General features: G+C 38.8%; 2 protein-coding genes across 4 annotated transcripts; one reads left to right on the forward strand and one right to left on the reverse strand.

Annotated features, from left to right (window-relative positions):
• The first annotated feature begins 678 nt into the window (after nucleotides 1-678).
• Nucleotides 679-2,649, forward strand: LOC137108185 (zinc finger protein 239-like). Its single transcript, XM_067492545.1, has 2 exons — nucleotides 679-771; nucleotides 2,068-2,649. The coding sequence occupies exons 1-2, from the start codon at nucleotides 679-681 to the stop codon at nucleotides 2,647-2,649; spliced, it is 675 nt and encodes a 224-aa protein (XP_067348646.1).
• Nucleotides 2,650-13,163: 10,514 nt separating this feature from the next.
• Nucleotides 13,164-16,980, reverse strand: styxl1 (serine/threonine/tyrosine interacting-like 1). 3 transcript variants are annotated; one of them, XM_067492305.1, is made up of 9 exons: nucleotides 16,462-16,979; nucleotides 15,930-16,064; nucleotides 15,554-15,615; nucleotides 15,212-15,311; nucleotides 14,919-15,052; nucleotides 14,152-14,297; nucleotides 13,958-14,055; nucleotides 13,693-13,805; nucleotides 13,164-13,457 (listed from the first exon to the last, which is right to left on the reverse strand). In XM_067492305.1, exons 2-9 carry the CDS (start codon nucleotides 15,952-15,954, stop codon nucleotides 13,326-13,328), a joined length of 810 nt encoding a protein of 269 aa, XP_067348406.1. In that variant the 5' UTR covers nucleotides 15,955-16,064; nucleotides 16,462-16,979; the 3' UTR covers nucleotides 13,164-13,325. The 3 variants fall into 3 exon arrangements, with proteins under 3 accessions (XP_067348406.1, XP_067348404.1, XP_067348405.1); XM_067492304.1 differs by having other exon boundaries at nucleotides 13,165-13,457; nucleotides 15,912-16,064; nucleotides 16,462-16,977; XM_067492303.1 differs by having other exon boundaries at nucleotides 15,754-16,980.
• Between the last annotated feature and the right edge of the window lie 669 nt (nucleotides 16,981-17,649).

The raw sequence follows: 17,649 nt of genomic DNA on the forward strand, positions 1-17,649 counted from the left end.
ACTGTTTACTCAGTACATTCGTCCAGGTCATAATGAACAGCACAGAGTTACATGTTGTTAATTGCAAGGTTTGTGCTTTGAAACACCATGTGTCTAACCATCAACAACATAATAAACATTGTTTAAGAAATTGTTTATTTTATTTACTGTGTTAAAGTTATTTATCCTTCACATATTGGCCTCTGACGTTGAGCATGAAGACAACAAAGACGGGGTTAGAGGTGCATAGTTCAGCTGGAATGAGAGTGAGAAATAACTGATAACTGAGTAACAGTTGGTTCTTTGTTAATTTTGCTGTCGAGACAATGGTGCTGTATAAGTCAGTCTAATTTGCTTCTTTCTACTTTTTATCTTTATACTGGAGGTTTTCCAGTCAACAAGCAGAAGAAATGGTGGACACAACAGGATAAAGAAGCCTTAGCCTTAGCTACTTTGTAGAGACATTCAAGGACAGGACAGAGTCACGTGTTTTGGAAGCATTCAGCGTCTCATATGTAACTATTATGAGCAGTTGTTACTTTTTGATGTTGCTGTAAATCTGCTCTTGCTGCTTATCTTTACAACATGTGACAGGGGAAGTGTCGTTAGTGACGTTAGTCTTTATCCGAACTCCACTTTGGAGACAGCGGATATTTCTAATACATCTGTTGGTGAGAGCAGAACCACAACACAACCGGGATGGAGAAGAAGAACCAGGACACAGAGCACTGGAGAAACAAGGCCACCAAAAGGAGCAAAGCAGGCTCCTTTTCCGGTTCCAACTCTCAGGAGGTCAGCATTGATAAAATAATATTAGAATAGTAGCTTAATTATTTTTATAAGTATGTATGCTTTTTGATTTTCTGTTATGAATTAAGAATAAATAGGTATTAAACCATCAAACAATTTGGGTCTAGCTCAGATAATTTTGCACTTATATTGAGTTTTTTTATTTCTATTCACTCTTGTTGGTGCAACCCTGTTACGAATACTCAGGAACCTAAAAAAAGTATATTTTAATGTATTGTCTAATAATTGCTTTAGCATTAAAGAAAGAAAGTCACATTCCCATTGAATACTAATTTAATTTGAAATAAGTCTTCACTCACATTAATTTAGGCAACTCCCACTTGTTTTTCGATAGTCACAAACTTCTTTACCAATTTCGTATTTATTTGCTCAAATTCATCGTGTATATTATTATTTAAACTAATAAAAGGACAATGGATGAAACCCTCCTGAGCTTAAAAAATAATTTCAGATTATTATTTTAAAAAATGATATTTAACAGGGTTTCAAAGAGTAACAGGTTGAACAGCTCATTGATTTTGACTGTAGATCATGACACAAATGTGACAAATAAATACTCAGAACCACAGCAATGTTGTTTATTAACATTCAGTATATCTTTAGGATGAAGGATCAACAGAATGAGTAAGAATGACCGAAAAATATGCATTTCAAGACTTCAAATTGGATGTAATCAAATACAAAATCTGAACAGAGAAAGAACTGATAAATGGGATGAATAAAAAACAGTTTGACATGTGCAGATTTACTTTGGAGGTTGCAGTGTTAAAGTGCTGATCTTACTCATTGCTTTCTTCAAGTGCCAATAAAATGTATCTGGTTAAGTTACTAACGCTGATGTGCCCAAATATTGTTTTACAAAAACTCTAGTTTTCAGTCTCATATGTAAATGAAATGCTGGCAGTGTCTGCTGCAGATGTGTCTGCAGGCATTTTTGTTAAATGGCCAATGTTGATTCATCAGAAATGTCAGAGATTGGCCTGATTCATTGGCCTACAACTCCTACACAGACACTTAGTCCACTGGTTGTTCAGAGTTGAGTGACACCTCTTAACTTATAAAGACAATCTTTGGCCCTTGTATCGCTTGGGCAGATAATTGGACCATACTCCCCCCATACTGTAAATTCTTTGTTGTGGTATCGAATATCTATGTTTTAAAGGTATGGTATCGAAGTTGGAAATTCAATTATTGTGACATCCCTAGTACATTTATTAGTTTTATACAGCCCACTATCTCACAAGATCTGATTCTCTTTTTCCCTTTCCGTTACTTTAGAAATGGAGAAAAACAAAGACACATAAACTTCATCAAGTCTCCCCAGCACTATCAACACTGAAGATTCATCATAGAGTCTCATGTGGTGAATGTGGAAAAACCTTTACTCAGAAACACAGTCTAAAACTGCACCAGCGTGTTCATACTGGAGATAAACCTTATGGTTGTGGTCTGTGTGGAAAAACTTTCAGTCAGAAAAGCAATCTACAACAGCACCAGCATGTTCATACTGGAGATAAACCTTATGGTTGTGGTCTGTGTGGAAAAACTTTCAGTCAGAAAAGCAATCTACAACAGCACCAGCATGTTCATACTGGAGATAAACCTTATGGTTGTGGTCTGTGTGGAAAAACTTTCAGTCAGAAAAGCAATCTACAACAGCACCAGCATGTTCATACTGCAAATAAACCTTATGGTTGTGGTCTGTGTGGAAAAACTTTCAGTCAAAAAGGCAGTCTACAACAGCACCAGCATGTTCATACTGGAGATAAACCTTATGGATGTGGTGTGTGTGGAAAATTTTTCTCTCAGAATTGCAATCTAAAACGGCACCAGCGTGTTCACACTGGAGAGAATTCCTAATCATGTGATCAGTCCTGAAAAACTACAATTGACACTTTAGAGACCAGTGTGTTAACAATGTAAAACTGTGTAAAGCTGCATTTTTTAAAACACAGATTTATTCCAAACTGTGTATGAATTCATTATTTTAATTTTGACATCAAAGACAAATCTTTTGCAAGTTTTCTTTTCTTTTCTTGTGCTGTGGCCTGTGTGCCTTACTTATCATTTCCTGCTGGCATAAAATTGCCTGTGATCCCCCTCGAGGCAGCAGCATTTCAGATGCCAATGTGTTAAATGCATTAGGAACCCTATCTTCAATGTATTTCAGAATCTGCTGTAAACATGCAGTGCTTGTGTCCAATATACTGGAAGTATAGCCATGAACCTCGCTACTCATGTACAAATGAAATACAAGTAAAGATGCTGACGATGTTAACTGTGCTATTGTGTTAGTATGAGGAGCTATGTTCAGAGCACATTAGCTAACGCCACCAAGTCAGATACAATAACTGAAGCTATAAGCTAACATTGTTTTATTCACGAGGACATACGCCTGTATATTGAAAGTGTGGGACTTGTATTTGATGCTGACTCTGACACTGAGGTACACGAAAACAAGTCTGCAGTGAAAATACAATCCCAGCACTATGTGATAAAATGAAGCAGCAGGTTAACACAGCAGGCGACTGTTGGGGTTTAAATGATCAATAGTTTCTTTAGAAATGGTTTGTATTGTAGTATTGGATAATAAATATTGATGTATTAATGTGTAAAAATCACTAATGCTAAAGGTAGAGCTGGTAGAGATGTGTACTGACAGCAGATGTAATAACACATGGTATAATACATGGTAATACATTTAGTAATTGGTTTTAGTTTTGTACAGTTTTGTAAGGTTGAATATCAGCTGAATCTTATCAACTCTGATTTACTCTCCATTGTTTCACATGCTGAGACATTTTGAATTTTCAGGTTTGGTTCTGTTTAAATCTTTCTTGCTTTTTTATATTTAGATAAAAAAAAAAATCTTTACATTTTCTGTTTGAATAAAACCTTCACAAAGCTCCACCACTTTCGACATTTAAATCCTGACTTTGTTTTTAATAAAAAAATCTTTGTCAAAACCTTGTTAAAACCTAATTGTCAACATTTAATTGTTGTCCCAATTTGAGAAATACGTCTAAATGCTTTTCCATCATAATGATGATGTTCAGATTTTGTCCTTTGTTATTCTCTCTTAAATCTCTCAACATTACAGTCAATGAACATTTGATTCTCTTCCCACCACCCCAGCATGTTTAGTTTTCATATGATTGTTTTGGTTTCTTAGACTCATTTTTCATCCATTAACAAAAGTAGAAGTGTGAGGCTGCATCAGCTGCTTAGAGACCAATAGGAATGAAGAAGCAGAAGCCTGATTATTTTATACCTCCTCAGAAAGTCCACTAAAGAAGACATTTTTGATTGCATGGGGTTTAGTTCAACAGAACTGAGCCATTTGTTTGTTACAATCATTTATCTGTTATAATCTGAGGAAGAGGTTCGCATCAACTTCCACTGCAATACTCCATCAGTCCACAGGGTAGAGGTAACACAAAGCTAATCAGAAACATGACTTTACCAGGGCGACTGCAGGTTCTTAAAAAGTCTTCAATTCAGATTGGATTGGTCTATTTGAGTTGTGCACCACAAGAATTCACAAGAAGCTCACCCATGCAGAACAGGAAGTACAAAGTATGAAAGCAGAGATCACCAGCAGATTGTATGAGCGCTCGTTTTTCTAACAGTTCATCCCTGATTCAGAGCCAGGTGTTCTGTTAATACAGACTAGCAACTGAAAAGAAACGTACCCTTGGAGATTAGGCTGACAGGCTGCAAACACTGCAGGGGGCACTGTCATGGAGCACAGAGTTAATCAGAGGAAACTGGAAAGAAACCACAGCCGGATCAGAAATAGTCACCTGTCAAATGAAAGATGAGAATGTAAGTAGTTAGTTCTGAGACCTTAACTGAGTCTAAAGTGATCAGTGTTTGATCAGCCTTTAGTTCATCACGTTGTCTGGAACTCCAGCTGTGAACCTCTGTTATCTCTACTAAATTAACTAGTTCAATTCTAATGACATTAATTAACACTGTGCATGTTTGACTTCTGTTACTGTGTGATTTTAAATTGAAGGACATTTTATATTTTCTAGAGTTACTGCTGAATAGAAAGAGAGAAAGTCAGGATGCTACAAAAACATGGAGAATGGAAAGAAAATCCACAGAAAACGTTCTGCTCCATCTTACAGTTTTTAACACGCAGAGTCCAACGAGTTTAGTGTAGAATATTGGAACATGTTAAAAATTCACTAAGAGTCAGGAAGCAGGGAGAAACACAAGTCTGTCTATTTCACTAGTTTGTATAAACACCAGTAACGTGATCAGATAGTTTCAGTTGTGATCAGCTAAGAAACAACAGCTATAAATCAAATGCAGCACTTGTTGTGCAGCTTCTGATCAAACTCCATAAAAAGTTATTAGGTGAAAGCAAGGTGAAAGCTGTAGTAGCAGCAGAGCAGAGCTGCAGGAGAAGGACAGAGATCTCAACAGGGATGGGTTCTGACAGCCGGTTCCAATTTTGATCCAGATCCAACTTGAAGAAACAGCAGTCTCCAGTGTGAATTCATAAAACTCTGTGATCAACTGAATCCCTTCTTCAACCTTTGGTTAACTTAGTTTCATTTAACGGGTCTCTTTTGGCTCTCTGTGATATGACATAAAAAAGACAAATGAAAACAAGGGAACAAAGACTGGTGTGTACGAATTATGCCATGAAGCCTCTATATTAGTGGGAATGAGGGGCCACGCTGGCTGATGTGCCCTCGTCTGATCTAACGGAGCTCTGAACTCAGTCTCTCAACAACCACAGCGTTGTAGAGTTACAGTCACAATGAAAATGATTCCTGTTCACTCACTAATGTTAAATGCGTTTGTCACAGATGTAATTATGGGCACATTGAAGCTGTTCATGAAGGAGGACTCCTCATAAAACCTCTGTGCTACATGGAAGTTAGAATATGTTGTAGAATTTAATATTACTCCCTTATTACTCCCACGCTGGATGGTAATGTGAACATTTTTACTAAATTTGGCCTAACATTCACTCCATCTCTGGCTCTTTTTTAGAACAGAAATTGTCAGTCGAGCTGTAAGAAAACCCAACTCATGTCTGTAAGAAAACTCAACTCATGTCGGCAAGAAAACTCAACTCTAATTTCCCTCACAGCAATGGGAAAAATGAGTGAAGTGGCCTATTGATTAACCCCCACTTAGTAGCGAGGAAATTTCACGACTGGACTTGTTGCACAGGTGGCATCCTATCACAGTGCCACGCTGGAATTCACTGAGCTCCTGAGAGCGGCCCATTCTTTCACAAATGTTTGTAGGAGCAGTCTGCATGCCTAGGTGCTTCAACACTCCTAGCCCAGACCCACAAAGAGCAGTTTTGTGTTTGGGACAGGGCTTCAATTCACTGGACTACTTTTTTTGTTTACTTGTTTTGGTAAAAGACAAACTCCATCACTAAAATACATGCACACAGTTAAAGCAGCACTGTCCTTTCCTAGGCCACGTCCACCCACAAACCAACACATGTACATTAATCCCTAACCATGCTCCACCTTTGAATTTCTGGCAGTAGTTGTATCCTATATTTACCCCCTCGTTGTCTATATTTGTTAAATCACCTGGGTTTCCTCTTGTTTTCTCAGTTGACCAACTAGTCCATGATATATGGATATGTGACAATATCTGAGAGACAGTGCTAAGATTAGACTGAAAGTGAAGCTACAACATTTTCCAACATTTACCTCTTCGAGAGGGACGGTCCTTGGCATAAGAAACACGCTTTTGTGTTGTTTACAAACCTACTTATAAAATTCCAAACGGAACCAAAGGGAGAAAGATGAGGGGGACTTGACAACCTTCATCAGAGATGTGGATGACTGAGAGCAGACCATCAGAAAAAAAAGCTGTAAAAACAGAGGCATTCAACATTTTACAGACATCGTGCTAATTTTATTCTACATCTACGACACGGTTAGCTGATACCATAAACAGCTGCCCAGCATGGGTAATTAATCGACCACATTTCAGCGTTGGTGGTTTAGATGCTGTTTCAAGTTAGAGTTGTTTAAATGTGACAGATTGAGGCACAGGAAATTGATATGATTCTTTGCACCATGTTGAGGATACAATTCCCACTTATATCAAGAAATCTAGCAAAAATGTAATGGGCATATTGAATCATCAAATGAAAAAAAAAAGACTGAGTTTGTTCTTTTACCCTATAGCTGCAAATCAGATGATTCTTTGAATAGATTTGATCTATCCCTTGGATAATGTGCCCTGTACAAGCTTATGACTAAATACTTTTAATTTGTAATTGAAATTTCCTTAAAAGCTGTATTTCAGTTTTATTTGGCATTGAAAAGGCTGAAATTGAACCTTTCAACCTTGTCGAAAGCTAAAGGAAAATGGGTTTAAATGATGACTGAAAGGATTTGGACTGAATTAGTGGACTGGATACCGAATAACAGTCTATAGTTTTTTTTAATTTTTTAAATCAAGAAATTCATTAGTTTAAAATAAAGATACAACAGTTCTCCATCACAGACAAATCATACACAAGTGCCTAATGTACATAAATTGTTAATATCATTTTAATTTAATAACAAGTCTAATGTAAGAGTCCTCACGTCAAGCACAAGTTTCACTCTGGCTTTATTGTATGTCTCAGTGTATTTCATTGGCCCAGTCTCTGCATCAGAGACACAAACACACATACAAATCACAAACAACACATTTCTAATAAGATGAAAAGAGATCTGGGGAGGAGATAATAAGCAGAGGAAAAACTAAATAGAAAAACACACAACAACCCAGAGTGTCCACACAGGCAGTTCATTAATTGTTTTTTTCCCCCTTTTAACTAAAGGAGTTTGCAGGTGGGAGTAAATTCCATATCCTTTTTACATTCTGAGTCAGCTGGGGCTATAGCAGGACAAAGTTAGAAACTGCAGTGACTTTTGCAGTTGTGAAGATCTTCAGATGAGTCGCTCATGTAACTGATGCACGGCAGCATTTTTCCCAGCATTCATCTCACCTACGGCCTTTGGATAAAGACCACAGTGACTGTTGTTTTAGAAGTGGAGCCATCTATTGATGTGGCGCCTCTTGCCAGCTGATCCTTTCAGTCACATAATCTTGCTCATTCTTGCTCAAATGGCAAGAAGTGGCTGGTAATAACATACACACACATCCAAGTGAGAACAACAAACTTCCAGCTTAGTAGCAATAGTTTGTCCAGGGAATAAAGGATCAGTATCCTAACACAATATCTTAACTCTTCTAAGTAGCTCATCTTTCTACTTGTTGTTCCATTAAAAATAGCTATTTGTCATCAAGACTATTCCAATTTGTTTCAAACAATTTATTCTTTCTGACTGTCTTTGTCGCTTTCTTTTTAGAGTACAACTGGGAGTCTTTCAGCCAGACTTCAAGGTGGTTGTCACCATCATGTTTACGTTCACCTGAGCTGGGATCCCATTATGACCTCAGGGACACGCAGACAAACATCGAGCAAGGAGGCAGCACACGTTCTCTCCAGCTGGACTACAGAGTGCTGGGTTACAGCAGTGACAGGGGCCGAGAACGAGGATGGGAGAGCAGCAGGAGGACTTTCCACTGGGAGAGGAATCAGTCTGGTGAGTGGGAACGAAAAGGGATCCTTGACAGAAAAGAAAAGACAAGACACGATGGGGAAGGAAAGAACACAGGCAACAGAAGCAGAGACATAGGGGTGCACAAGGACCACGGAGACCTTCAGCCGTTACACAGTCAAGACAGCTGTGAAGACAGCAACTCTCCTGTTTATGAGGAGTACCGAGAGTGCAGCCATAACCCGGAGCAAAATGAGGAATCGGGCAGCCTTTATGACACGCTACCCCCAACCAGACGAGCCTATGAGGGATACCCGTTGAGCCCCCCAGGCCTTGACCTGCACCCTGCTCAACTGCTACCTCCTCATGGCTTGGGACTTACAGCCAGGGGAGTGGAGGGGATCACAGGAGGATCGTGGGGGGGCTCAGCTCCAGTAGTTTGACAGGTTCTGGGGATGAGCTTGAGAGACTGCTGAACCTGGTGTCACTCAGAGCCAGGAGGGCTACAAGAAGAAACAGGGCCTCCACTGGATCCGAGCCCCCGACAGGCTGGGATGGATTTAAATGAAACGAATGTTTAAAACAACTATATTTAATATTTATTTATATATGAAAGCAAAGCAGTGACCCTCTCTGATTATACTTGACATTTACTACATTGTTTGTCCACCATCAAAAACTAACTTTATGAGAAGATCGACATATGTGCTCTACTTTTTTCAGAATAAGAGGAGGAATAAGAGGAAATATGTGCATATGCCTAGATGCCTTTACCTGCGGTGCATGAAAGTTGGCTGAATCAATGCTATTACCTTTATTATTTATAGAATCCCTAGACACAGCATTTATTAACTTCAAAATATGAAAAGACTCTGTCTCTGTGTTAGTTTGTACTTAAGTTCACACAGTATCAATGACACATGAATGTGCTGGATCTGATAGAGAGTCTGACTGCAACCCAGCCACCAGTTACCCAGGTTAAGGATGAAAGGGTTTAGACCCCCACCTCCACCCGCTTTGACTGGACTTTGCACAAACTGAATCATAGGCCACAGTCCAAAAATGGCCCCCACAGATAAAGGATACTGGTCCAATTAACAGGGCAGTGTGTTTGTCATTAAAAGATGCTCATAGCTGCTGCTTTTTTTGATTGTTTTTATTTCGTTTGATTCCATAGGGTTATTGCCCTAAAATGTATTAACATAATTAACATAACCAATTAAATGTATATAATGTCAGAGACAGAATTAGAGCAAATATGCCTTGTGTTTGTTGCTCATCTGTAGGTGACAGTGTGCTGATTGGACTTGCAGGACCGTGCATTAACAAAAAATGCGAGCTGTATTTAAAACAACATCGTAGATTGGACCGTGCAGACCCAACACAGTGTTTGTACACTTAAAGCACCAAGTACTGTGCTGAGATCAAAGACAGAATCATGGAGGTGGCGCAGGGAATAGGCAGAGGAAAATGAGATAAATCTTTACTGGCACGCACACCTCGATGTGGTGGTAAGGGAGGGGGGGAGTCTAAGAGAAGAGGGAAAGGCTGGAACACAACTTAGCAAGAGTTATAAGTTGTTTAAATGAGTGGATAAAACCTTGTTAAAACCAACTCCTCTTCCACATTGTTTATTTCCTCCTCTTTGAACAATAATCAATTAGGTTCCACTCACTGCGTATTTGACAGCTGCAAATAACAACAAAGCAGAGGAGCATTAAAATCATATCTGATTTGCTGAAATATGGTGTATAAGATACATTTCTAGTCACATTCTAGTACTGTGTATCTGTTGTTACCTAACCCTGATCCAGCATCTGTTCAGTGCTCTAACGTTTAGAGTTGATTTTAATACCCTCCTCATGATTTTATAGCAGAGTTATGCCCTTCATTTTCACTTTGACCCAGTAGGCATTCTCAGATCCTTGGCTCTTTTTGGTTTCTACTATAAGTTATCCTCCTGACCAAGATTTATTTATTTTTGCTATGGGGGCAGTTGGGTGTTTGATTTTAATTCATTAAACTCAAAACAGGAGATCAATCAGCTGAACAGGTTGTCAGATCAATCCGATTTTTTTTTTCAAATTCCATAGAGCTTTCCCATATTTCTGATGCACAGTTTAAAACCATTCTCCAAACCAGAGAGAGGGAGAGATCACAGAGCAGGCAGAATGGGAGGAAGAGAGGAGTGTTAAGCTGGAGCTCAAATAGAAAAGGTGTGGGGGGGTGGATTAGATGCAGGGGCTCTGCTGCTAGTTTGATTTGAATAATCCATTTACTTGATACCAAATCTTTGGTATTTTTTTCTTTATTGGCAAAACCATGAACAAAATAAAATGACCTATTATATCTGCAAAGCAAGTAATTGTTAATTTAATTCTTTTATTCCTTATCAAATACCGTAATGTCTGCTGTATCTCCCCATTCCATAATGCATGCATTGTGATAATTTTGATTGCATTATGTAACATTTTTCTCAAAACCCTCAGGCAGCAAAGGGTGAAGAAGGTGAAGAAGCAAGAGAATTAGTGCAAGAGTAGAAGGAGAAAAATACTAAAAAGAGGAGTGACATGAAATAGAGAAGATGTGAGAAATCAAAGGCAATCAAGATGAGAAACTGAGAATAGGATCAGGAAGGGAAGCAATGCAGGGTTGTGGGGAACTGCACCCATGCAAACGACTCACACACAGTGTTTGCTTGAGAGGGTCGCAGTGAGAAACAGTGAAGCAGAATGGGAGTTCCTTCCTAATCTACTTCTGGATGCAAATTTACAAACATGAGGTCTTTCAATGTACATTAAGATTTAGAGGCCAACTGTGCAGATTTTAAATCCAGCTGGGAAATGTACGTCATATTTAGTTTATACAGGAATTAGGGTTCAGATTGTGCTTTAACTTTCATGGAATATGTATTTTTTTGGTAGAAACTCCACATTGTTGATGTTTGAATGAAAAACCCCACAAAGCCAAAGATATCATAGCAAAATGTTGATATATTTTTTTATTAAGTAATATCATGGTAGGTTGCTGCACTTTGATGTTGCACCATAGTGGTGCTTAAATAATTTAAATTGTGTGTTTTTCTTTAGGGGGGGGGGGGGGGGGGGGGTTAAGGCACTGAGGGCTTGCACTTGGACACTGAAAAGTGTTATTCAGTTTTATTCAACAAGTTTCCTCTTTGGTAAACTGAAGTCCAGTTAAATAGACTGCAGCAGAGCTAGATTAGATGTGTCTCAGTAAAGACCGGTATATAATCAGTGTCTTCCAAAAACAAACCATGGATAAGAGAAGTACGTGTAAAGGGGACATCTGCTTCTGATCGATTTCAAATACACTGAACTGAACATTTAATCATATCTTATTGATTTTGATTGTTTAGTGTAATAATTGCTGATTGCAGAGACTCACACAGAACCCTCTAACATTGTCAACAACTTACAATACTTCTTTGCAAGGTATTACTTGAGGACTTTTTCACTGCAGTTGAACAGCAATTGTGGCAGGGCAAGATTCATGTTGACTTTTATCATCAATTATCCAATTGACAGATAATTTGCTAAATGTCATGACAGCTCATCTATTTATACAGGTGTTCTCACGTCTCTCACATTGAAATGATGCTTTGAGTCCGTAATTAACGATTGACCCACTGGCATGTGGCCAGTAATCACTCCAGTTCAACACCTCCTCATCACTCAGGAATCCTGCAGCACCTGACAGCAGGCCCATCAGACATGATGCTTTTGGAAAGCCATGTTCATGTCCATGTAACACAAGCTTTGGAAACAAGTGTGATGATGTTTCACCAAATAATAAGAAGTTTTAATAGATTAGATCCATGGGTTAGCTATGACAATACAATGCTTCTACCTTGTGGTCACTTCGAAGCAATGCATTGATGCCCTAAACTCTTGACTTACCTGGCACAAGGACGGTAGAGTTGACCACCGTCACTTACACTGGATCAGTCTCCGCCTCCACTTCCGGTTTCTCTGACCTTTATTTTGTAGCCCTCCACTCCACTTCCTGTTCTATAGGTGTTTTGGGTCATCTCATCAGATTGTTGCACCTCCCTTCACTGCCTTTACCTGGAGTTACCAATAGAGGCCAGTACAACCACACTCCTGACTTGTCTCCCCATCTCCTTTCCGAGCCAGACTACTCTTCTACTACTCAATCCTAAATAAAAATGTGCAAATAAGATGCTTTGCCTTACTCAGTAACCACATTTAGTATCAAAGTTGTACAATTGTGACCAAGACAGCAAATGCTACTGAAATAATCTTACAGTGAAACCTAAGTAAGACCTGACAAAATGTGCCTTCATTTAGACAAAAGGACATTAAGAAAACCAGCAGTCCATTAAAGGTAAATAGTCCACAAGGACAATAGTGATAAGATTAATAAAGAGCTCTGAGCATTATTACACTTATAGTATTTTTGCACTTTCTGTTCCTAACCAGTGACCGTTAACTGTTAATTGGCCAAGTGGAAATAAAGAATTAAACAAGGTGCAAAATAAAAACCAGAACGGCGACACAAAAGTTAACAGCAGCAATAGACATTCAAACCTTAAGGTGTCACTTTCCACTTCCTCTGGTACTAACACCACTGTATATGCAACTTATCCTCAGGGTCGCAGGGTCAGTGTTTCGACTCCCGGTCCCTCCTGGCTATGTATCAGAGTTTCCTTAGGAAAGACACCGAACCGTCAGGTGAACACCACCACCGTTGGTGTGTGAATGGGTGAATGAGAAGCAACATTGTTAAGTGCTTTGGATAAAAGCACTATATAAGTGGCCATTTACCATTAACAAAAAATGCAAGCTGTATTTAAAACAACATAATAGATTTTATTAAAGAGCAACACTGCAATAAACCTACAGATATCCAGTTGTCTTTTTCTTATTTGGATCATTGGCTCTGTTATTGGTGCATGTAAACATCAATCCAACTGCCTTATGGCTTCAAACAGTTAAATGTGTTTCACTGTTAAAAATGTGGTTCAGAAATATCTGTCACTTTTGTTCCCATGATGTGAATCTCCCAGTCAGACAGCTGCTGTAAAAACCCAGTGTTTGGCCTCATGCTGGGTTTACATTTCAGCATGTACTTCCAGGCATCCTGGAAATAAATCATTACCATTAGCATTATAACGTAATCGTTCATATTCACAAGCTTTCAGGTGTCAGGATGTGGTTGGTTAGGTGTTAGTGTGAAGACGGGCAAAGGAGGGGAAACAATTGGTACTGTTCAAAATTCCAACCTACTCAAACTCAGCTAAACTAGGACTACAATTTTTATGGTTACACACTGGATTCTGCCCTTTCTGAAGTCAAACTAAATGAACCACACTTGCCTCCACTGTGTGTTTATGGTGATGCATGAGAAAGGCAGTAGTTACAGTGCTGCAGCGACTTCTGCCCTGCCTGGAAACTACCAGGACACGAGAGCCTATGTTGATGTGTGAATCTGTAAACCAAATAGAGATATTGTTTCTAGTGAACTTCTGCACTAAGCCAATATGTCTGACACAAGCTATATTTATGACAATAATAACAAAAAAAGCAAATATACATTTGCACAGATTTTAAAAAGTTTTAGGAAGTGTAAGCGCGTCTTACCAATAAAACTACAAATCCTTTCAAAACTTGAATATAAATCCGACGACACGGAGTCGGCCGCAGGGATGTCCAGGATGACCCTGTTCCCCTTCATGGATCTAATAGAAAAGGAATTCAACAAATTCAACAGCAATGACACGTTTATCAGAATGTTTTTCTAGGTACAGTGTTTACAATGTTCGGTTCTGCCTTACTCCAGAGAGTCAGTCTGTGAGATGTTGATGATCACACTGATTTTCAGGTCTTTGAGGATAGTGGCGTCCATGCCTTGGTTTTGGTCACCCATATACAGCAGTCCCTCTATGATCTCCACGGGATAAGTCTTCAGGTTTTCCAGCTCCTGTGATACTCCAGAAATATATCAAATTATATTTATAAGCAGAAATTTATTTTTTTCAGATTCAATTCAATACCAATTTAATTGAAATGAATAGTTTTATGCAAGGGGGTGACGTTGGTATTGTACCTTTGTGTCAGGACAAGGATTTTTTATTCTTTTGAAGTAAATATTCAATGCAGCAGTATACATTCTCCTTTCCAGGTAAAAATCCTACATAAAGCTTACTTATGTAAACATATTATCAGCAAAAACAACTGGAATTACCAAAAGTCAAAGTCCTCGCTCTACATAAAATGCCCCTTGTGAAAGATGTTTACTATGGGACAGGCTATTTTTAGCTACTTATCTCTTTTTTATCTGACTGACTAATGACAAGGTACATTTACAACTTATTTGTAAGGGTCACATTTAGTGTAGTTAGCAGAGAAGTAAGCTGGATAGCAGCATCATTTTGAATGAATACATTGCTGACCCAGCACTATCCACTGTAGTAACTATACTCACTGGACTCAAAGATTGTGTTCTTAGTGATCAACATCTAGACCTGGACCTGAAAGTCAGATAAACCTTCACACACCTAATTAAGAGTGTAAATAGCACCCAGTCAAGAGTTTGTTTTACCATGATTGTGTAGATGATTTTCTCAGTCCGTAAGAAAGTGTACAGAGCAGAGAACCTCTGAAAGCCTCCTCTCACTATGTAGATCGGATGGAGACTAACTTTAGCCAGGGCCCGGCCACATTTAACTGCCCTGCCTGCAATCACAGTCAGAAAACATCTGTAAACATTTGTCACACAAATGTGCATTGCCTGCAAGAAACTATTTGTACTAGCTTTTATCTACCAGAGCAAAGCAGGAGAATTGAAAATAAACTACCCATTTTCTTTAGTGTACTGCTTAAATCACTTATTACCTTTTTTCTCTAAACAACTTGTGTTGCTGTCATAGACCACCACATGCTGCATAGTGTCAAACTCCAGAGACTCTGGCAGGAGGAATGTGCCTTTTGAATTCTAAAGTGTTCAGAAAGTTGTAATATTTGAAACAAAATAATCCCAATTTTTCACTTTGCATATGGCCAAAACACAAAAAAAATTTCTGAAAGTACACAGCAAGCAAAATAGCTGAGAATGGTTACAGCCACTCTAAGCAAAGAGTCATGAAAAGAAATATTTGCATCAAAGGGGACATTTTTTTATTCTTCTATAATTTACACACACAAAAGACAAAACTGTAGATACAGTGACATCCATACCATTTTGACATTTTTAGCTGTTACGATGTGACTTGTGTCATAATCTTGGGTTTCACGAGCATCTACAAGAGAAAAAAACTCAGTACAAATAAAGTTACATTTAATTAAAGCAGCCCGATCAAGGAAATCTAAGGCCTATTAAATGGCACATAGACTCCTGCTTCTTGTAATAATTAGCTGAGCCCAATCCCATCTCTCACCAATTAAGCAGAGGTAATTGATCTCTGCCAGCCTTGACACACAATTACGCTGGTTGAGGAGATTGTAGAGTTCGAGCGGCTCACACATCATGATTTCAGCCATTGCAGGAAGAGCAACAACAGTTAAGCAGGAAGTAGAAATGTTGAGAATAGATTACCGTTAAAGTTAACTTGACCTGTAGTTAGTGAAGAACGTAGCATCTACAAATGAGCACGTCGTTTTCTAGGTGCAAGGTTGTTGTTTGTGTACAAGTCCTGTTGCCTAGCAACTCAGGGTCATCCCTCATTGGTGGCTTGCTATGACGTAGACACTTAAAGGCACAGTTGCATCTTTGTTAAACGTGAATTAAACATTTATCCACAAATAGTTATGTGATTTATTTTTATTTCAAATAATGCTCAGATAGTATTTTAGTAATTATTTTAGCAATGAATCTGACTGGCTTTTTTGACACATGCAGGAGTACATAAAGTACAGCTGAAATCCACAGGGCTACAAGAGGCAGCTTATTTTCCTGTCAAAGTAGGTTAAATTGTCACAATTTGTATAATGATGGACCCAAGTGAAGAGACGGTGAGAGGGAGTTTATTAATCAAAAAGCTAAAGGGTTAACCTAACACAAAAAAACATGACAGGTAGCAAACATTGAACACGAGGATATATAGCAGAGATAACGAAACTGAATCAAAAAACAAAATAAATCAAACCTCAGACAGGGAACAGGCAACAAAGTTCAAAAACAAGAATTGGGAATCCAAAAAACAGATGTCAGGCAAACCAGGGAGCAAGGTGCACTGTCCGGGAGTTAAATGGAGCATCTGGCAGGGGACTGCCGGGAGAGCTGGGGATAAATAAACCAGGGACCAGGTGAAAACAATCAGAATGATTAACAAAACATGAGGCGGGAAGCAGGTAAAAGTGGCCATAAAATAAAAGTCCTGGGCAGGAAGCGGAAACGAGGTCCAGATCCTTACAACAGTAGGCAGTTTTTCATAATCCCATGGAATTTAGCTGAATGTTTTGTGCTCCTACATTGTCTTTTTCCAATCTTCTTTCCAGATATTTGTGCAGCTTCGTTTGTTGCTGTTTACACACAGGGGTGGCTGTACGGCTCAGTTGGTATCCAAGGATCATTGGTTAGACTCCTGGTCGCTCCTGGCTACATGTCAAAGTGTCCTTGGGCAAGACAGCTGAGCACCTTGCATGGCAGCCACTGCCACCATTGTAAAGAGCTTTGGATAAAAGACATTTACCACACATGTTTACATACTGTACAGTACATTAAGTACTGAGGGCATCTCATTCTGACTAATAAACAAACTGCTGAAGATCCAGAAGGTGACATTTTGCTCAAAAAGTAAGAAAATAGTTGGTGCATGGAATTCACAGCCAATAAGACTGTTGACTGAAATAAATTCATTTTCATATTCTGCCTGTCACACATAGATTTTTATAGGCAGGCAGTACATGAACAGAGTTATCGTCAGAACAGTTGCTTTGTATTGTTTCGACTCTTTTTTGAATTCTCATTAGCATGCACCATCAGTGGCAACATCAGTTGTGGCAACAGACCAAACAGCAGGTATCCCGATTTGCCTAATATTATAATTTGTCCTAAAAAACAAACACGGTCAAAAAAACTTTCCATTTTTAGTTTCCATTTTTTGGAGACTCTTTTTGCCACATGGCAGGGATCACATTCACGGTGTCTTCATGGGTTACTGACCCTCATTTCTTTCACAATATGTGGATTCCTTTGTTATAAATTGAGACCTACACTGTATTTTCCTCTGAGGAAAGAGAGCTCCTTTAAAGCTTTGAGAACCTTGGTAATAGAAGTGGGTACAGCTTAGCACTTTTAAGTCCAAAACATTTGGACTCTGGACAACAATAAA

Source organism: Channa argus, chromosome 22 (genome assembly GCF_033026475.1).
Source record: "Channa argus isolate prfri chromosome 22, Channa argus male v1.0, whole genome shotgun sequence".
NCBI classification, from domain to species: Eukaryota; Metazoa; Chordata; class Actinopteri; order Anabantiformes; family Channidae; genus Channa; species Channa argus.